The sequence below is a fragment of the Dasypus novemcinctus genome, chromosome 4 (genome assembly GCF_030445035.2).
Source record: "Dasypus novemcinctus isolate mDasNov1 chromosome 4, mDasNov1.1.hap2, whole genome shotgun sequence".
NCBI classification, from domain to species: Eukaryota; Metazoa; Chordata; class Mammalia; order Cingulata; family Dasypodidae; genus Dasypus; species Dasypus novemcinctus.
Genome location: NC_080676.1, coordinates 59673685 through 59695960, shown reverse-complemented (window position 1 = coordinate 59695960; position 22276 = coordinate 59673685). Strand labels below are relative to the sequence as shown.

Sequence of the window (22276 nt, the reverse complement as noted above, 5' to 3'; positions counted from 1 at the left end):
TTTTGACAATATTCTTTCATAATTTATAACAAATGTCTCACAGCAATGCCAGCTATTGGTGGAGGTTTGATGTATGGGACCCCAGTATGATGTTATGCATGTTTGCTCTGTAATAAGTTCACAACTTTTACTATACTCTTGTTGTTTATGTATGTTCACATATAACTGATAAAAAGATAATAATAATAATAGGGTGGGTTGGGAAAAAATACTTTGGTTAGCACTAATATTTTGACAATGCTCTTTAATCATTAGTTAAAAATATTTAACAACAATGCAAGGTATTGGTGATAGGGTGAGGTATGAGAGTCCTGTATGATGTTATATATGTTTGTTTTGTAAGTTCACAACTACTACTACACACTTACTGCTTATATATGTTTATGTATGACTGATATACTTCAATAAATTAAAAAAACAACAACAGGTGACCAGCCAGATTTGGATCATGGGCAACAGGGTTGCCAATCTCTCTATATTTACCCCATATGTCAACTTTCATTTTTCACCATAAGTTTTCCCCTGCCACTAATTCAATCAACATTTGTTAAGCATGTACTATATATAAGCCCTGTCCTAGTGGCTAAAAATGTAACAGTAGACTTGGTCTCTGAATTTATGGAGCTTTCAGTCTAGAAAGGAAGAAAAATATTAGACAAGTAATTCAAGAAGGTTATCACAGGTTATCAAAGGAAGAGGTCTTATGGATATATATAGCATGAAACTTTAACTTAGTTTAGGAGGTGAAGGAAGGCAATGTAAATTAGGCGTAAGGATAAAATGGGAAGGAATATAGAATTTTCCTAGCAGGGGCAATGGCATATGTAAAGGCACTGAGGCCAGACTAGCTAGAGGTACTCCAAGTCCAGACTAGAAATATATGACTAGGAAAGCAGTAATGGGAGAGAACCAAAAAAGGAGGAAACTCAAGAGACTTTGGGGGTGGAGTCAACAGGACTTAGTGACAGAGTAGATATGAATACAGAAGGGTAACTCAAAGGCAACTACAAGGTTTCTGGCTTGAGAAGCTATGTGGACAGTGGTGCACTCAAGTCCCTGAGCTAGGAAATCCAAGAGAACAGCAGAGACACATTCCTATCTCAGTAACTTCAGTTCATATTATTTCCCCTGATACGTATACTCATTTTCTGTAGCATTTACTCTATAACCTTCATAAAATCTTCCATGGCCTCTCTAGTCAATACTAATCTCTTTGTACTCTGAACTTACATCAACTTTTAATTATCATCACACAGTTTAATCAGTTTCGCTTTTCAAACAACATTATAAGCTATGTGAAAGAATAAATTATTTTATACTTCCCTCAATCACCTCTTATGTCCAGCACTGTGTAGAGAACATTATGCTCTCTGATACTTGCTTTCTAACTAATAAATGTATACATATTAATACAAACATGTACATTCATCAACACATACCATTATTTGTTAATCAAAGGAGACAGAATTGAGAAACAAGCCATGAAGGAACACAGAACTGAAGGCAATCAGTTTTTTTTCCATGTTAACCATTATAGTCTTATATAAAGATAAAATAAGTCACTCTCTGCAAAGAATTACAGCAGTATATTTCTTTTACATAATATTAAACTATTGGTAAATTTTTTTTAAAAATTGTATGATGAAGATTCATATTAGGACTTACCAATAGAAAATGAACAACATCTCCTCTGCAGAAGGCAAGCATGGGATTCACATAATTATGCACTGCCACAAAGTGCCAGGCCAGCAGTGGAACACTGGAAGGATCCATCTAGGTGAGGATAAGTCAGAAGCAAACAAAAAGTCATCACAGGTAACAGAAAGGACAAAGAAAACTCTGGTTAAAAATAGCACCTGACTAATGTTCCTTGACCCAACTTCTATGAATTTCTTATAAAATTCTAACAAAGCAGGGATTGACTAGGAAGCCTCATGAGGGAACTTTCTGGGTTGATGGTAATGTACTATATCTTGATAGGGGTCTGGATTAAAGTATAAAGATTTGTCAAACTTCAGCAAATGTACATTCAAGAATTGTGTATTTCATACCAAAGGAAAAACCTAAAGAAATATTGAACTCCAGCTAATGGTATGTATGCTGAATATTTAAGGGAAAGAGTACTGGTTTCTCAATCTTATTTGAAACACATCAAAAAACAAGAATAGATGGAGAGATATGTAATAAAGAAAATACAGGTAGTGTTAACAGTGGAATTTAGATGGTAGTTACACAGGTTTTCAATGTAAATACCTTTCAACTTTGCTCTCTGTTTGAAAATGTTCATTATAAAATACTGGAAAAAGTATCAATAAAAACACATAAAAAGATGCAAACATATTCCAACATGATTAACCACAATTAGCCAATGCAGCTAACCCCAAAAAAGTTAATGGCAATCTAAACCAGCTTTGTCATCTGAAAGGGCAGGTGTCCTGCCCTGGGGTCCAGAGATACCCAGAGCAGCAGCAAGAAAACAGAAGACTTCCTGCATTAGCCAGAGTTCACCACCACCCCACCACCCCACCCCCATTAACACATCTCCTCGTGTTATATGCTGGAAATTTATAACCCTCTGAACACAACCAAGCAGGAAAGAAAGGGGAAACTAGGGTATGCACATAATACATCTTGAGAAGTAAAATCCCCCAAAGTAAAATACCAGAGGAAGAAGTCAGGAAAAGGGTATGCAGCGGCAATTCATGCAGGATAGTACACTGGGGTGTACTCTATTAGTTGTTCAGCATCAAACCAGCAGACAGCAAACATAACCCTACCACAGTGGAGCAGTCACTAAAACAAATGTCTTTCAAACACTGGAAATTGGGGCTAGAAATCAATATATCAACCTATCTTCCAGCTTTAAATCTAATAATGGAATTTTACTGTGCTCAAAAAGGCAGTGAATAAGGCTAGGACCATCCATGCATGAAATTAGGTGTGACTACAAAGCACCAGGACAGAAATGGACAAATACTGCCAAACTGAAGTTAAAAATAAAAGCCAGCTATACACTGCATATGAGATAAAAATTTAAAACAAAATGATAAAGGTAGAAAAGTACAGCTCTTATGATTCCCAGGACACTGCTCTAATAACCAGCTTGTGCTGCTTGGTCACTTCAAGGTAAATCTAGACAACAGTCTTTGACTTACATTCTACCTAGTTTTCTGACCATCCTATCAGTCACAGAACTCACCACTTATAAATCACGTTTCCCCAACTTCCTAACATGGCCCTCCCTTTTCCAGTAAGATAGAAAGGTGTACTTACCCGTCCATAGGGAAAAGTCATCCACACTTTCAAGGATGGTTTCAATCCAATGACTAGTATCTGTAGGAGAAAAATATGTTTTCAATATTTATCTTTCAAATTTTTGGTATTAAAGCCTCTAAAAGTTGAGTATCAACTTCTAAATACACCTACTTTTGTTAAGGATGCCATGGCCAATAATGAAAATTGTGTAATGGGATGATCTTTCAACTCAGGCTTAGAATGTAAAGGCTCAATACAGCAAACTTCACCCTTAGAGCCACTGAACAGACATCTAGATTCACATGTTCTTACTCCCATCACTCTCCTGAAAATACAAGCAAAAATTCAGAATCAATTTAGCAATGATCCAAGGCACTGTCATCTCTAGCTAACTTGGACTACAATAGCCTCCCAACTCCTACAATTAACCCCAGTAGTCCTAATTCCACATCACAGCAGCATGATCTTTATAATATATAAACCATATTTACTAGGCTTTTGCTAAAAACACTCCAATGACTTGCCACCATTTGGAAAATTGAATCCAAACTCCTCATCCTATCTTAAAAGGCCCTAGATGATCTGGCTCCTGCCTTCTCTCATTTCCCCCACTACTGTTGCTCCTGACAGAGCTTTGCTCCAGCAACACCAGCCTTCTTTCTGTTGCTCCAGCTAGCCAAGTCTGTGCCTGCCTCAAGGCCTTTGTGCTTAGATCTCTCTCTCTCTGGAATACTTCCCCCAGATTTCTGCACTGTTGACCTGCTCATCATTCAGGTCTTTGCTCAAACGTCACCTTCTGAGGGACGTCTTCCTGAACAAACTTCACCAACCCATCTTATTTTCTTTACAGCATTTAGGACTATCTGAAATTACTTCCTTTATGTGTTGGTTTATGGTCTGCCTCCCCAACCCCACCCAGAATGTATGTTTTATTAGAGTAGGACACTTGCTGATCTGGTTCACAATTTTATCTTTGGTACCCAGGAAAATCCTACACATAGGAGATGCTGAATAAGCATTAGCTGAATAAATAATAGTTTTTTTAAGGAAGTACTTTGTGCTTATCATTGTTAGAAGTTGTGAGAAATATAAGAAACAAAGAGCCACTACCCATAAAGAACTTAATGGAAACATAATATACACAGCATTCTATGTTACACTTTAAAAAATACTCTGCTTCATAAATTTTCTTCCATTTATCTACACAGTCTTTACCCTTATTCTTATTTAAAGAGTAAACAGGCAATCCCAGGGCAGTGAAGCCTTTTCACATCTGCCATTGTGGTTATAATCAACTTGGCGAGAGCCCTGAACCAAAGTTAGTGGGATACTTCAGAACAGTGATTCCCAAACCTGGCCGCTTGTAAGAATGCGGGAGGATTAGGAGTGTAGAATCCAACTCAGACCTACTGAGATAGAATTTGGGGGGACAAGCCTGGAGTTCAATATGTTCTATAAACTTGCTCAGGTAATTGGGATGATACACAGCCATTATCTATTTTTAATCACATGTGCTTTCCAGACCTCTTCATGTGCAGTTTCAAATCATTAAACCAGAGCTAGTCTTTTCATTTGTCAACAAATGTCCATTAGTCTCTTACTTAAATGTCAATTCAAATACAGAGCCTCCGCTGTCGTTGCAAATTGCCAGCGTTGGATCATCTGTAAACTAAACAGAGAAGAAATGTATTTCCTTGTAGATTTTTAAACAAGTCAAGTGCTAAAAAGGTAAGGGAGAAATTATAAAATTTTTAAAATTTATAAAACATACACATTTAGCTGCATTTGAAATAACCTAAATTAGACTCAGCTCATCATTCACCACTTACACTTACTCAAAATAAAAATGGCTTAATATATTTAAAAAACTGAGGTTTTCAAAACTTAATAACAAAACCACCTTCATCAAGATGAGAAAATAATAATAATACAAACTATGATTCATAAAAGTCCTAAGGTTCTCTACTTTGGTTCTTACATAAACTTTTTCTAACTTGCTATTAAACTGCATAGGACATATTAACTTTGGATACATTTCTAACTGTCTAATTTTCATGAAGATATGTGGTATGTTTAGGAAATATATTTTTGAATATATTTTCTGATATATGAAGAGTTAATCAACTATACTTACATTTTAATTTTTTAATGTAACTCTTCTTAAAATGTCCTGTCTCCTTCATATTCTTAAATAGAGTATACTTAAGTTATTATTACCCAATCTGGAAAACTCAGAGTAATAAATAATGTCTGCAATAACAGTCCTAACATCTATATGAGGTACAGTAAAGGTGAATGTTGTAGGATATAAAATTGAATAACTTAACCTATTACTATAGTATCATCTATGGTGACTAGCCTCCCTAATCCCAAGTAGTAGTGAACCTTCCTAATTAACATCCTTTCAGGCTCTTAGTCAAGGATGGCTGAGGTACGGAAGGCCACTGTAAAATTATTCTCCCTCTACCCACACACATGAGAAGTAAAGAAGTCCACATCTTTGCTCTCAAAGCCTAGATGAACAGTTGCCAAAGTACGTCCCCCAGAGATGTGTAGGAAATGGCCTGCTGGAGTATAAGAAAATAATAAAATTGTATTTCTATTTATTACTTTACTACTTCTTTTGTATGTGCTTTATTATATACTATTATAAAACAGTACATTTACACAGCTTAGAAATAAATAAAGATATATTAAGGAACCCCAAATTGTTATTAATGCATGTAGGGTTAAAAGTTGGAAGAACAATAAACAAAAATATTCAAGTGCAAGTTGTTGTCCATTTAAGATTTCAGCAATATTCAAATATATGCATCTCTTGCTACTTCTTTCTCCAATGTCACAGGGCCTACAAATGTCAATTTTTACCGCATTCCCAAGCAACATAATGGCTACTCTACTACTACTGTACTTTTAATTTCAGCTGCATTCTTCTCTTTTCTAACTTTGTCTCTTCTGTTTCATAGTGCTTCTCCCAAAGATTTTTATTTTCTTCTTCAAAAGGGTTGGCCTTTTATAAACAACACCAACTACTCCTTCAACCAAACATTTACTGAGCAGCTACTATGGGTAAAACACAAAAATAAATGAGATACAGGCCCTAGCTTTAAAAACCTTATAATCTATCAAAGGAGGTAAGACATAAACACCAACAACTATAACTTAGTGGAGTTGATATATGCCATATGAAAAGAGGTCAATATAAATTTCCATGATGGTTCAGAAAAGAAGATAATCTATTTGCCTAAATTGTTTTCACTGTTATTAAATGCTCCAATGCTGCTTTGTTACAAAAGACTTCTTTTGTAACTACCCTAGATGCAGCCATATATACTCCAGATGCTTGCAGACATTAAAAAGCATATGTCTGGACAAGAGAGCTCTGCATAGCCAAGCAACCAAATATGTACATGATTAAAATCAAGAAGATCTGATTTTAGACTTCCCTAGTAACAGAACTCTACTTTTATACTTCTGAACATGTGCTTGACAGTGTGCAAAACCAAAGTTCACATTGTGTTTATAAATGAATCTGTTACCTAAAATTGTTTTTTTTTCCCAGTCCTATAAGGAAACAGCCAACACTAGGATCTTAAATGGTTTCCTTTTAGAGGCCTGAAAGAAAATAAACCAACAGATACATCTCTAAACATAATCCAAACCTTGGTTCTTTCATAATTGATGCCTCAAACTCCAAAAACTCCCAACAAAGGGTGACAGAGCAGACCACTTCAGCAATAAAATCCTGGCACATTAAACAAAAAGTAATAAGACCTTTTAAAATCTCCATGAGTTTTCAGCAGGGAGTTGCCTGTCTGTGCTGCCAACCTCTGGGCTAGAATCACATCAATTTACCCTTTTTGCTGCTATATCTATTAGACTTCAATACAACTTGAGGCTGAACATTTCCATACTGGCCCATTCCTCGTTTTAACTTAGCAAAATAACTTGTTGGGCTAAAAGATATTTCAATGTCAAGATTCTATTTATAAGATAATATTCAGCTTCATGTTAAATAAATTTTGGGGGCTTCTGAGTACCACTATGGGGAAATTTACTTAAAAAATGGTTACAAACACATAAAAATAAGAATCAATTGAAGAAGAAAACAAAGATACTACCTTGATATGCAATATCGCTGTTCCTGGAGGATGAGCATCTGTTATTGATCTTAGAAGTTTTCCACTGGCCAAATCCCACATGGTAATCTACAAGACAAGTAATGCTTTAAAAACAATTTTATTGCTCTTTTTTAGAACTTAAGTATCCTGCCCTTCTGGCTAAAAAAAAAAAATCTATTCCAGGTCTATAAACATTAAGGGCAAAGAACTATTAAGTTATAACATAAAGGCTGCAGATCCATTAAGGCATGGGGCCTTCATTCCATCTTCATCTACCCTCATCTTGCCCAATCTACTTTTCCCTTTAGATTTTAAAGGATATACTTATACAAAGAGGTAAAAGATATTTCTCTAATGAGTCCATCTGTTGGATTCTGTTTTAAAAAAAGAAAAGGAAACCTGGCTCACCAAACTACATGGTGATGTATGAATCAGCAGATGGGGAAAACCATAACCTATTGCCAATTTCAGAAGGGGAAAGAAAGAAATACCAAAAAGTTATCCAGGAACACAGTAATGCATGTAGGATTAGAAGCAGAATATAGTGGATTTTAAAAGCAACCAATATTTTCAATACTACTCCAAGGAAGTGCATTTTACATAACATCTTGGTTGGTTTAAAAAAGACTGAATGGACACAAGAATAAGCATATTAAAAATTATAGATCTGACATCTTCAACATGATAAAGGACTTATATGAAAAAACCCACAGCTAACATCAAACTAATGGTCACTGACTAAAAGCTTTCCCCCTAAGATCAGGAACAAGACAAGGATGCCCACTGTCACTACTGCTATTCAGCAACGTAGTGTAAGTTCTACCCAGAGAAACTGGGCAAGAAAAACAAATAAAATGCATCCAAATGGCAAAAGGAAGAAGTAAAACTACTCTTATTTGCAGATGACATGATGCTATATATAGAAAATACTGAAAATTCCACAAGAAAGCTACTAGAGCTAATAGACAAATTCAACAAAATGGTGGAGTACAAGATGAACAAGAAAAAAAAGTGAAGTTTCCGTACACTAATACTGAAAATTTAAAAGGGAAATCAAGAAAAAAAAATTCCATATACAGTAGCAATTAAAAGAATCAAATATCTAGGAATAAATTTAATCAAGGGTATAAAGGACTTGTTCACAGAAAACTATAAAACAATGCTAAAAGAAATCAAAGGAGACCTTTATAAATGGAAGAATATTCCACGTTCATGGATTAGAAAACTAAGTATTGTTGAGACATCAATTCTACCCAAAGCAATTTACAGACTTAATGCAAACCTAATCAAAAGTCCAGAGGTCTTCTTTGCAATAATGTAAAAGCCAACCATCAGATTTATTTGGAATGGTAAGGGGCCCCAAATAGACAAAACCATCTTGAAAAAGAAAGACATTGGAGAACTCACACTTCCTGAGTTTAAAACTTATTACACAGCTACCATTATCAAAACAGAATGTACTGGCACAAGGGAACATATACAGTCCAATGGAATAGAATTGAGAGTTCAGAAATAAACCTTCACATCTATGGCAATTGATTTATATATATATATATATATTTTTTTTTTTTTTTTTTAATTAAAGAGATAGTGAGCTTACAAAATAATCATGAATAATATGCAGAATTCCCATACAGCTTCCCTCCACCAATACCTTAAATTGTTGTGGAGCATTTTCTACAAATTATGAAAATACATCAGAATATTACCACTAACTATGGTCCATTGCGTATGCTTGGTAAATTTTTTTCCATACCCTCTATTATTAACACAGTACTTCTTTGACATTGATGGAAGAATATTAGAGTATAGCTATTAATGATAGTCTACAAGTTACTACATGTATTTTTCCCATACATCACCATATTCTTACCTCCTTGTAGTAGTGATGTACATTTGTTCTAATTCACAAAAAATATTTTTGTATTTGTACTATTAACCACAATCCTCATCCATCTCTGGGTTCACTGTCACTCAGCCCTTAGAGGATTCACTAGCTTTCATTAAATTGACATTTACATCCCTGGTCTACCCCTTTCAGCCACAATCCCATTTACCACCAGCTATGCTGGTTATACTCATAATGTGTTACCATCAACTCTGTCCATTTCCGCATTTTAACCATCAACCTAACTGAAAATCTACACACATTAAGCATCAGGACACCTTCTCAGTCCTCATCCTATCTCCTAGTAACCTAGAGTCTAGATTTTAACTCCACATGTTTATTGTTCATATTTTGCTCACATTAGTGAGACCATACAATATTTGTCCTTTTGTGTCTGACTTATTTCACTCAGGATAATGCTCTCAAGGTTCATCCATGTTGTCATGTGTATCCCAATTTCATTTCTTCTTACAGCAGCATAGTATCCCATCATATGCGTATACAACCTTTTGTTTATCCATGCTTTGGTTGACGGACACTTGGGTTGTTTCCATCTTTTGGTAACTGTGAATAATGCTGCTATGAACATCAGTGTGCAAATGTCTGTTCACATCACTGTTTTCAGTTTTTTTGGATATATTCCTTACAGAGGGATTGCCAGATCACATGGCAGTTCTATGTTTAGCTTCCTGAGGAACCACCAAACTGTCTTCCACAGAAGCTGCACCATTCTACATTCCTACCAACAGTGAAGGAGTGTTCCTATTTCCCCACATTACGGCAACTGATTTTTGACAAGGGTACCATGTCCAGTCAAAGAGGAAAGAATAGTCTCTTCAACAAATGGTGCTGGAAAAATCTGGATATATATGTAAAGATTGGCGGTCCCCTACCTCTTGCCATATATGAATATTAACTAAAAAGGGACTGAAAACATAAATATAAGAAATAATCTATAAAACTCCAACAAGAAAACATAGGGAAGCATCTTCAGGATCTTGTGTTAGGCAACGGTTTCTTAGACTTTACACCAAAAATACAAGCAATGAAAGAATAAATAAATGGGACAATCAAATTTTAAACTTTTGTGCACCAAAGGACTTAATAATAAAAGTAAAAAGAGAAATGATAGAATGGGAGAAAATATTTGGAAACCATATATCTCATAAGGGTTGTTTTTTTAAAAAAATTTGTCTTTTATTTATTCATTATTTATTTAATTTCTACCGCCCCTCCCCTTGTCTGCTCTTTGTGTCCATGCACTGTGTGTTCTTCTGTATCTGTTGCATTCTCATTACATGTCTCTGGGAACCCATCCTGGGACCTTCTGGAGTGGGAGAGAGGCAATCATTCTCTTGTGTCACCTCATCTCCCTAGTTCATTGTATCTCATATTATCTCTTCTCTGTGTCTCTTTTTTGTTGTCATCTTGCTGCATCAGCTCTCTGTGTGGGTAGAGCTGGACTGGCTGCACTCCTGCACGGGGTGGCACTCCTTGCATGGGGGGCACTCCTTGCATGCGGGGGGCACTCCTGTGCAGGGCAGCACTCCTACATGGAGGGTACACCTACCCTGTGAGGGGCGGCACTCCTTGCATGCAGCAGCACTCCATGTGGGCCAGCTCGCCACACAGGCCAGGAGGCCCTGGGTATTGAACCCTGGACCTCCTATATGGTAGGCAGAAGCTCTTATTCGTTGAGCTACATCTGCTTCCCCTGATAAGGGTTTAATATCCAGAATATATAAAGAAACCCTACAACTCAATAACAAAAAGGCAAACAACCCAATTAAAAAATGGGGAAAAGACTTGAATAGATATTTCTCCAAAGAAGATATACAAATGGTCAAAAAGCACATGAAAAGTTGCTAACATCATTAGCCATTAGGGAAATGCAAATCAAAAGCACAATGTGATACCATTTCATACCCACTAGAATGACTATTATTTAAAAAAGCACGCAAACAAACAGAAAATAACTATGTTGGAGAAGTTATGGAGAAACAGGACACTCGTTCACTGTTGGTAGGGAGGTAAAATGTGCAGCCATTGTGGAAAACAGTTTGGTAACTCCTCAGAAAGTTAAGTATTAATTACCACGTGACCTGATAATCCCGCTTCTAGGTAAATACCCAAAAGAACTGAAGGCAGGGACTTGAATAGGTATTTGTCCACCAATACTCATAGTGATATTATTTACAACTGCCAAAAGATGGAGGCAATCCAAGTGTTCATCAACAGATGAATGGATAAACAAAATGTGGTATATATCTACAATCAAATATTATTCAGCTGTAAAAAGGAATGAAATTCTGATACCTGCAACAACATGGTTGACCCTCGAAGACATGAAATAAGCTAGACAACAAAAGGTCAAATACTTTTGAACTCACTTATGTGGAATAATTAAAATATACAAATTCACAGAGCCAGAAACTAGAACACAGGTTTCCAGGGACTGAGGTGGTAAAAGGGGGTAGGAAAAAGGGGGTAGGAAAAAAGGGGGTAGGAAAAGGGGAGTTAATACTTAGTTGATAGAGTTTCTGTTTGGGGTGATGCAAAAGTTTTAGTAATGGTTGGTAGTGAGGATAGTACAACACTGTGAATATAATTGACACTACTAAATTATATATTTGAAAGTAGTTAAAGTTTTGACAATAGATAGTGGAAATAGTAACACATTTGTGAATGTAATTAATGTAAATGTAATTAACACCACTGAATTGTACATTTGAAAGTGGAAATATTTAGGTTGAATATATGTTATCAGAATAAAAGTTTTAGAAAACTATAGAACTATACAACACAAAGAATGAACCCAATGTACACTATGAACTACAGTTAATAGTATAACTATAATAATATTGTTTCATTAATTGTAGCAAAGGTATGACACTAATGAAAAATGTTAATAATAGAGAAAACTGTGGGGGAGGGGTGGGCAGGTATACGGGAACTCTTTACTTTCTGCATGATTTTTTCCATAAACCTACAACTGCTCCAATAAAAATAAATAAATTAAATAAATAATAGGCTCTGGCTCAGTCAATAACAATTATTTAAAAATTTAAACAAGTCAATAATCAGACTAAGCAATGTCAGGTGAGCTCTACAGATGTGGCAGTTTTTAAGACATATTTGGCTCTCTGAGCTACTGATTGATCTAAAGAGACTGGGTTCTTATAAATTTGATTGTATTTTAACATTATCACATGGATAAAAGAAAGTTCACATCTTACCTGTCCTTTGGCAAAGCCGCAAAGAAGTCTTGAGCAATCGTTGTTGATACTGAGGGCAGAGATGGCACCATACTGGCCTCCAACAGTAGTGCTACCCAGACAGAGACGCAAAGCTTGATTCTGATCTAAAAAAAAGTGGTTGTAAAGTTAAGAGAAAGAGCTGGAAAAAAGTTAATAAATCCATATAATAAAGGCATGTTTTCAAAGACCTGGGCAGTGACAAGAATCAAAAGAAGGAGATGCGACATTACATTCATTTAAAAATATATTTACTGAGTGAGCATCTACTAGACCTAAGAATACAAAAAACAACAAGACAATGATGCATGGCTCTACAAGGATTATACAATACTTGTTAATAAGTAAAAAAAAATCCATAGTAAATCTCTATCTTCTTGAACAAAGTAACTGTATCTTTCATCATCTCATCTAGAATCCATATTTCTTGCTACTTTAAGACACAAGGTTATCAGGAGAAATATTTTCTTTTAAAATATCTTTAAAACTCCAAAAATCAAAATTCATCAATTCAGAATTTGGCTGAAATTTACATTTATATTATCCATGAAGAAAAGGTTTACTAAACAAATTAAAAGTTCAAATACAATTACAGGGGAAATGTTTAAATTACTTAAAATTATTTTCAAACATCAATATTTGACATGTGCAACACAAATAATTCAAATCTCTACTAGACTAAGTTAAGAGCAAGGATCTTGCCTTAAGCACCTCCAATTTCCCAGGAGGCACCCAAACATTTATTAAATTTTATTATCTAATAATTTTTTAAAATTCCTGTCTTCTCCTAGGCAATTCTAATTTTGTATAGAAATCATTATTGTACCCACTTGAAAACAAAATAAAAAATTTAAGTGTAATATAGCACAGCTGTATCACTAATTGTTTAGAAAAAAGTTACAACCTGGAGTTCTCTCAAATTCTCCCAACACTTGTTTGTGCCCCCTTTATCTAGTCTTTGGATCTGTCTTACCTCCACATTAGACTATGACCTCTCGGAGGCCTGAGATTATGAGTGAATTAACATTTCCTGAATACCTAAGCTTGGTGCTTTGCACTCAGAGGACATCTCACAATCACATGAATAGCTTCCACTTTTGAAAATCTTCCTTCTATAAGGGTAATTCTGGTTATTAAAACAGCCAAAAGATATTCATTCCCAAGTGTGGTACTCAGGGTTACAAACCCCAGAAAAACATGTTCTTAACCTTAACCCATTCTTGTGGGTGTGAATCTACTGTAAATAGGAACCTCTGTTAAGATTATTTTTAGCTGGGACGTGGCTAATTGAATCAGGATAGGTCACAATCCTAACACTGGAGACGTTATAGAAAAGGCCACAGAGAGGAAGCCATGGGAATCAAGAACCTGGAAGTCAGTGGAACCCAGGAGAGAAAGGATATATTGCCATATGCTGGAAAAGCCAAGGACCCAAAGATCCCTGGCAGCCAGTCCCAGAATGCCACAGTCCTTAGGGAGAAAAGCATCATCTTGCTGATGCTTCAATTTTGGACTTCACCTAGTCTCAAAACCATAAGCCAATAAATTTCCGTTATTTAAGCCAACCTATTGTACGGTATTTGTTTTAGCAGCTGCAAAACTAATCCACCAGGTCTAGGTAATAATATTAGGTAAGTCCTCTTGCTGTTCAAAGGAAATACTTGTAAGAGTAGTTTTCTGGGCTCATTAAGTGGCTCAAACACCAATTCTCCCTCCCTGCAATAAGGAGTTCTGAAATAATCAATGATGGTATCCTATCTGGCTCACAGAAACTACTCAATGTTTTTGGTTTTTTGTTTTTTTTTTAATCCTTTTAGGTTTTAGCCTTCTATTCAAAAAGGATTAAAACTCATAAATACATAAGGTCTGATCTATTTAAGAAGTCACTGTCTTTATTCATATCTAATATTCTATAATTATAGGTTTTCTCTATACATTAGCCTCCCCTACTTGTCCTCCCTCCTCCAGTTTAATCCAAATTATTAAAACTTCCCTCTCTTCTATAATTTCCCTGACTCTAAATTTGATTTCACATGTTATTTTGCTCCACGAAACTATCTGCCTAAAATGGTGTTTTCCACTGTCCTTATTTCACCAGAACTATCTTATATGGTTAGTGGATTCTCTGCATACTGTATTTTTCAAACAGTCATGACATGAGGGTTGAGCATAGTGTTCTATAGATGCTACTACTTTGGGTTAGTAGTATAGGCAAAAGGTGGACTGAAAGTAAAAGGACAAAGATAGAGGCTGGTATGAAATTTCATACTAGCTTCACAAAGAAACCACTCAAGTCTGAGCTGCGCTTTAGAAGCACAGGGTAGTGTCTGAAGAGCATACCACTGGGATCCTTTGTAATCCCTGCTCTGAGATCCAAACTTTACACGGTTCTGATCACCAATATTTAAACACACTCCCTATTTCTTTCTGATTTAACAAAGTTCATACTCTAAATCAGATTAAGTATTCTCATAACTTAGAGAAAATATGAACAGAATTGAAAAACATGATAAGAGGAAAAAGGATACCATAAGCAAGAGGAAATAAAGGAAGAGTGGCAATGGAAGAAACATTGAAAGGAAAGGGACATACCTAAATTCTAGATTTAAAAACCCAAACATAGCTGGGTTTGCCTGCCTGTGGTTCCCATGTACTAAAACTAGCTAATGAACTATAGAAATGATCCCTGAGTAGCAATGCTTCAATATGTGCTCATCAACTCCAACAAGTACCACGCTAGTGAAAGATGTTGTTAATGTGGGAAAACGGGGGGGGGGGGGGGGGGGGGGGGCATATGGGAATGCCCTACATTTTTGATGTAACATTTATGTAATCCAAAGCTTCTTTAAAAATAAAAAAAGGAAACATTTTAAAAAAATAAGTGAATCAAACAAACAAAAAAACTAGCTAAGACAGGGAACTAAGTCATTAATCATGGTCATTCCTGAAAGGAGTATTAATTCATATTCCACAATGCTATGTCAATGAAAACACTCTCAATCTTTTTCTTGAGTTTTATAATGTGCTCATATAATGTGCCCCTTTATAAGGTAGCATGGCTGTGAAACCAGTCACCTGGATTTTAATCCTATCACTAGAGAGTTCCAGGCATTGCAACTATTTGCCTGGATAATCTTAAAAAAGTTATTTAATTTCTTTTAAGCTCACTACCCTCATTTTTAAAATGAAGAAAATATACCTTACCTCACTGTGTTGTTTAGAGTAAAATAAACTAGTAAAATAAGGTAATATATAAAGGAGTCAATTCAGTGTCTCTCAAATATTATTAGCTTCCCATCACAAACTAATTTACAGATTATATTCATACACATTTAAAAAAAAGAGAGATGATGGTGAGAGAGGTAATGAACTATAAAATGCCATCTATTTTAACACCTCAAATTTTATAATTTTATGTTTATAACAATTTGCTATTGTATGATTCAGAATCAATTCAGACAAGGTAGAATTTCTGTGAAAAGAAGGAGGCAGAGGCTTATTGGAGAGGTTTCTCTTGCTAGAGTAACTAAACATTCCATAGTCAACAATTCTAGGAAAAGGTACTTGGCTATAATAAACATAAAACCTCCTCAAACCACTAAGGTTTTATAGTTATATAAAAAGAAAAGGACCTGCATAGAAGCAAGAAAGCTGAAAATCAGAGCTCTCTCCATGTTCTACCCAGCCTATTCTTTATCTCATTAATTTAAAAAGAAAAATTCCATTCTCCCCCTACTCTCTAAAGTCTTCTTTGTCCATTCTTGGAGAAAAGGTATTAAATTAGTAGTACATCTACTTTCATTTACAAAGTCAGATAAAATCATATTTGGCTGGCATTGTCAATTCAGTTTGAAAACTGAAGTGGGTCCTTGTTATAGCAGGAAACCCTCAATCAGAAATAGGAAATGAGACTGTCACTTGTCCTATAAGCTGAACCAAGTTGTCACAAAGCTTAAAGAAGGGAAGCGGACTTGGCCCAGTGGTTAAGGGCGTCCGTCTACCACATGGGAGGTCCGCGATTCAAACCCCGGGCCTCCTTGACCCGTGTGGAGCTGGCCCATGCGAAGTGCTGATGCGCATAAGGAGTGCCCTGCCATGCAGGGGTGTCCTCCGCATAGGGGAGCCTCACACGCAAGGAGTGCGCCCTGTAAGGAGAGCTGCCCAGCGCGAGAGAAAATGCAGCCTGCCTAAGAATGGCGCGACCCATATGGAGAGCTAACACAACAAGATGACACAGCAAAAAGAAACACAGATTCCCGTGCCGCTGACAACAACAGAAGCGGACAAAGAAGACGACGCAGCAAATAGACACAGAGAACAGACAACCAGGGCGGGGGGTGGGGGGGGTGGGGAAAATGGGAGGGAAATAAATAAATAAATCTTTAAAAAAAAAAAAAAAGCTTAAATAAGAAAATGCACATGAAAACTCTGAAGTGTCAATTGTTATTAATCATAACATAGCTTACCAATTAAGAGAACCTGAAGTCCAGATATCACAAAAAGCACATTTGCCACTACAACGACTTATATCTATTTCTTTTATTAGCGTACATTTCAAGAACACTTAGCTTAGGCAGATCTCAGCAGATTCTAGGCTTAAGAGTAATACGCTAAATAGCGAAAAAAAAAACACCATAAATAACGTTTAAAGTCTATAATGGCCCTAAAATCTAAATGTGAGCATACTTAAAGAATTTCTGCTAGTTCTCTTTCCATACACCAAACAATCTTTTACTTCACCCCTAATTTGTTTTAACTAGTTCCCAGAGACGATCCAAGAAGGAAATGCCTGCATCCTAGAAGAAATCAAATTCAATTGTGTATACAGAACTCTACTTTTATCTGCCAGTATTCATCATTCTTTAATACTACTCTTTTCCTACCCTTTATTCATACAAAAATATTCTCTAGGACCAAAGGAGAAGAAAAAAGGAGATCTTCTTAGGAAACTAATTTAATCAATAACCATAAAACAAGAAGTACTCTGACCTTCATCTAACCAACTGTGAGAATTAAACTCCATAAAACTTACTGACTGAAGCCCAAGACAAAATGAAAGGCCATGGCTAACTGGCTATTTTCTAGAATGCTGATGCTTACTAAGAGTCTGTGTATTTATTCCCATAACCTGTTCATGCCATGTATGTGATACTGTATTTAAAAAAACAATAAATAAACTGATGAAATAGAGTGGAAAAGAGAGAACTGCTTTTTCTAAGAAAATTATTAATAAATGGATGCTTTTGAAAAACTTAAAGAAGAGTTGCATTAAAAAGTTGTCATGAGGAGACATTCTTTGGGGAATAGCTCATTCACCAAAAAAACAACCAAAAAGTTAAAAGCAGAACCATTGTAAATTAGAATTTAGATGTAAACTGAAAAATCTTCTCACTGGTTTTTCAATTTAAGTAGAAAAATGGATTGTATATGCAACCCAGGCAATAGTTTCTAATAAACCAAGCTATCACAGATGGTTAACGCCCCAAGGAGACTATCACTGTATTAGAAAAAGAGCTTGGGCTATTTAGTTGTCATTATAAAAACCTGGCTACAAAGAATATTAGGGTTTTAATAGAGAGTTTTAAAGAATCATTGGACAGTTCAGTTATTATATCTACATCAGGAATAGGGAGAATTATACATCATTAAAAATAGTATGAGTCTATTTCAAAATGGTTTGAACTGTGTATTTTTGTTGGTAAAATACAGTTTCTGGTCTCAGATTAAATAAGCAGCTTATAGTGACAGAAAATAAAGAAGACACCAATAAGGAAAAAAAAAACTTATGAAATAAAATATGGGACAAGACAACTCTAAAAGATCAGAGGAAAGCTTTGTTAAAATCTAGAAAAAGTGTGTCCTCATCAATTGCTTCACAAGTACCTAAACTCTCATTTAAAAAAAATTAAAATTGTAAAATTGCATAACCCATTATTAATGTAGTTTATACCCAAAAAGATATAGACCTCCAACTGGCAGATAAGTACTCAAAGAAAAGGCCTTGGACTATATCAGAAAAATTAGGAGAAAATGAATATTTACATATTTTCAGACAAAATAAAAATTTGAAGATATGCATTGTTTTATAATTTTTAACAATTCCCCACTTCATCCAATTTTTCCATTAGCTTTTTTTTTTCCCAATAAGCATTTCATAAGAGGATATTTACTGTAATTGATACCATTCTCTTTCAACATTAAAAGTGCCAAATGAAAAAGAGCCACTCATGCAAACCAAAATTACAATACCTTTTCCTTTTGCATCCATAGTGAAAAGATCAAGAGAGAGAGAAAAGCAAGAAATCAGTTCAAAAATTCAGAGAAAAGACACAGGTAAAATATCAAAAGTATAAGTGACAAGCTTTAGTTAACTGTGGGAATGAAACTAAATTTGATTTATTGATGTCTGAATGATTATATTCTAATTTTGGTAATGGAAAAGGAGTATGCACAATATCCAAGTTATAGCACAGTAAATAAACCTGTTTCATTGGATAGAAACAAAAACAATTGCAATAAAATAATCTACTAAAGTATACAAACATTAGCCAAAAAAAAAAAAAGGAAAATTAAAGATCTTGGAATAGAGAGGCATCTTTATTAAGATTTGAACTTCTGAAACCTTGTTTATAGGAAGAGCCAAGATACACACTAAAATGCCATAAGAGTAGGAGGCATACATACATCAATATTTAAGAAACTTATAATGATTATTATTAACCCAGACCTCTGTTTCAAAGAGAATCTACCAATACTTAAACAAATACAGTTCTTCCTGCAACACTAGCTCCTCTGAGCAACAAAGATGTTAAAAAGAGATCAGGGGAAGCGGACTTGGCCCAGTGGTTAGGGCATCCATCTTGGACTTGGCCCAGTGTTTAGGGCGTCCGTCTACCACATGGGAGGTTCGCGGTTCAAACCCCGGGCCTCCTTGATGTGCAGTGCTGATGTGTGCAAGGAGTGCAAGGAGTGCCGTGCCACGCAGGGGTGCCCCCTGTGTAGGGGAGCCCCACGCGCAAGGAGTGCGCCCCGTAAGGAAAGCCGCCCAGTGTGAAAGACAGTTCAGCCTGCCCAGGAATGGCACTGCCCACACAGAGAGCTGATGCAACATAAAGAAACACAGTTTCCCGTGCCACTGACAACAACAGAAGCAGACAAAACATGCAGCAAACAGACACAGAGAACAGACAACTGGGGTGGGGTGGGAAGGGGAGAGAAATAAAATAAATAAATCTTTAAAAAAAAAAAAGAGATCAGCTCTAACCAAGACCCCCAACCTAAGCACCTCACAGTATTATGACTCTGCCATTTTTTCCTGGGCTTTCTCAAGTATATTTCTTAATCCATTTGTCAGAAAGCATTGCCCAAATATCTGATTTCTACAAACAATAATAAGTAAAATTTATTAAGTGCAATATTAAACACACAAAGGACAACCAGAATATGATTCTTCCTCAAAATGTCCACTTGGGCACACTTTTTTTTCATGGAACTGCAATGAAAGATTACTAATTTATTATGTCTACAAGAAAGGTGAGGGGTCTATACAAATAGGAAGCAGACCCAAGGAAATAGTGTCAAAAAATACTATACTCTTGGGGAGCAGATGCGGTTCAAGTGGTTGAGCACCTTCTTCCCATACGGGGAGGTCCCAGACCCCTGGTGCCTCTTAAAAACAAAAAAACAAACAACTTGTTGCTCATCTAAATTTTCTATACTATGAATACATATCAATTACATAATAATGAAAAATTGTTAAAGAATCAATTCTAAAATTCTTTATAGAGCATTATATCTTTATCTCTACTATTCTGATCCCCAAACAATAAAACACTACTATCAAAATCAATCACCTTTGAAAAGTGTTAAAATCACATTAAATAAAGCTTTTGGTATAACAGAAAATTTATAAATAGAAAGTCAAATTGTTCAACAGAAAATAGTTATCCACTAATATGGTAAATAAAGATGTAATGCCCACCAAAGTCAAACTGGTTCTGCTAGCAAAGCATACTCAGGAAATGTTTCTACAATACACTGTGGATTCCTTCTTAAAATACAGTGTCATCAGAAATTCCATTTAAAAGAAATTCATATGACTTAAGATCCAGAACACCAAAATGACAGAAGATATTATCTAATAATTTTAAAATAAACAATAGAAAATGTTCTGCTCATAATATTGCACTTAAAAGCAAAGGAGGATTCATGAAACTGGGGCTATTTAGTATGAGAGAAAAAAATCAGAAAATACTTAAGACTATCTTCTAAAATACAAATGAAATTAGTTATGTTCTCTTCTCAACCATGAAAAGAATGTGATTATTGACTAAGATTTTCAGTTCAGAGGGATTTATAATGGAAATAAAAAAGACTTATTGAAAATTATGAGAAAGCCTGAGGATTCTCTTCCCCTAAAGATCTTTTAGAAGACCCACTGCTCAGATGTGATTTAGAATGAAAAATCACTACCGACAACTGGAGGCAGATAAGATGACAATTCAAGGTTCCTTTCAGCTTTGTATTCCTTCTCTCTAGGTTTACAAAGAGTCAAAAGATATGACAGCTTATAAATTCATAAAGAGGTAAGCGGATGTGGTAAGTGATAGAATTTCCTCCTACCATATAGGAGGATCTGGGTTCAATCCCTGGGACCTCCACATGAAAAAGAAGAAAAGAAAGCGTGCCCACACGGCAAACCAGTGCCTGCGCGAATGCCCACATAGTAAGCCAGTGCCCCACATGAGCAGGTTAGCCAGTGCCCCAGAGCAAGACGAAGATGCAAAAGAGAGACCAGGGGAGAGTCAAGGTGAAGTGCAGCAGAAACCAGGAAATGAGGTGGTACAATTGAAAGGGAACCTCTCTCCCCATCAGAGGTCTCCAGGATCAAATCCCGGTGAATCCAAGAGGAGAGAAAATGAGAAGAGAATACAACACAGACCGCAAAAAACAGCAGGGCAGAAGGAATAAAGGGGGGGAAACAATTATATAAATAAATCTTTTTTCAAAAAGCCTTGCAACTTGAAACAAAATGAAGCTGTGAGTCAAGTAATACTTAACTGTATGAAAATATTTAACTGCTCCTTTTCAAGTATTTCCTGGTTTTGTTCAAGAAAATAAAGTACAATATGCAAACTGTGTTTAAAAGACATATAACCCAAAAGTATGTTTAATATTTAAAATTAGGAAAGTGCTTAGAAAAGTTACCAAATATTAAAGCCAGTCCATGAGATGTACCCACTGCTATCAGACTGGACACTGCCTGGAAACAAAAGGGAAGATGACAGTGTAAGCTATTACATTGAGAATCTTGAAGTAATCAGAGTTGAATTTGTTGATCTTCTTCTTCTAGGTACCAGATCACATACTGACAATTGTAACTAAAGGCAATTTCATCTAGGGGGTAAAGGGGACATGAAATGCAGAACTTTTTGGGGTCTCCTCTAAATTTGTTCTAATGGTAACAATATCAAAATATCCTATGTTCAACATTACAGGCAAAAATATGCCACTACCTTTCTCTAAAGCAATTGCGGGGTTGGGGAGGGGGGGAATCAGGACTCCAGACAAAGTTAGAGGCATTTATACTACCCAAACAAGAGCCTCCTATCAGTTTATTCACAGGAGCCAAAAGGCACCAGAAATTTCTGGTTCAAAATTTAGCCCACTTCCTCACCAGTGACTAATAACAGAGCTTCAGAATGCAGTTGGAGGAAGACGAGAAGAGAGAGAACTAATTACACAATAATCACGCCACA

The 22276-nt window shown here is 35.8% G+C and overlaps 1 protein-coding gene across 4 annotated transcripts in view; it reads right to left on the bottom strand.

Moving 5' to 3' along the window:
- Positions 1-22276, bottom strand: part of VPS8 (VPS8 subunit of CORVET complex) — a 294602-nt gene that overhangs the window by 239490 nt on the left and 32836 nt on the right. For all 4 annotated transcript variants that reach the window (XM_058295485.2, XM_058295487.2, XM_058295486.2 and 1 more), the window contains 7 exons: positions 21726-21780; positions 12501-12625; positions 7377-7463; positions 4857-4924; positions 3427-3580; positions 3274-3333; positions 1666-1773 (listed from right to left, as the gene is read on the bottom strand). In XM_058295485.2, coding sequence (XP_058151468.1) covers positions 1666-1773; positions 3274-3333; positions 3427-3580; positions 4857-4924; positions 7377-7463; positions 12501-12625; positions 21726-21780 — 657 coding nt within the window. The remainder of the gene's footprint in view (positions 1-1665; positions 1774-3273; positions 3334-3426; positions 3581-4856; positions 4925-7376; positions 7464-12500; positions 12626-21725; positions 21781-22276) is intronic.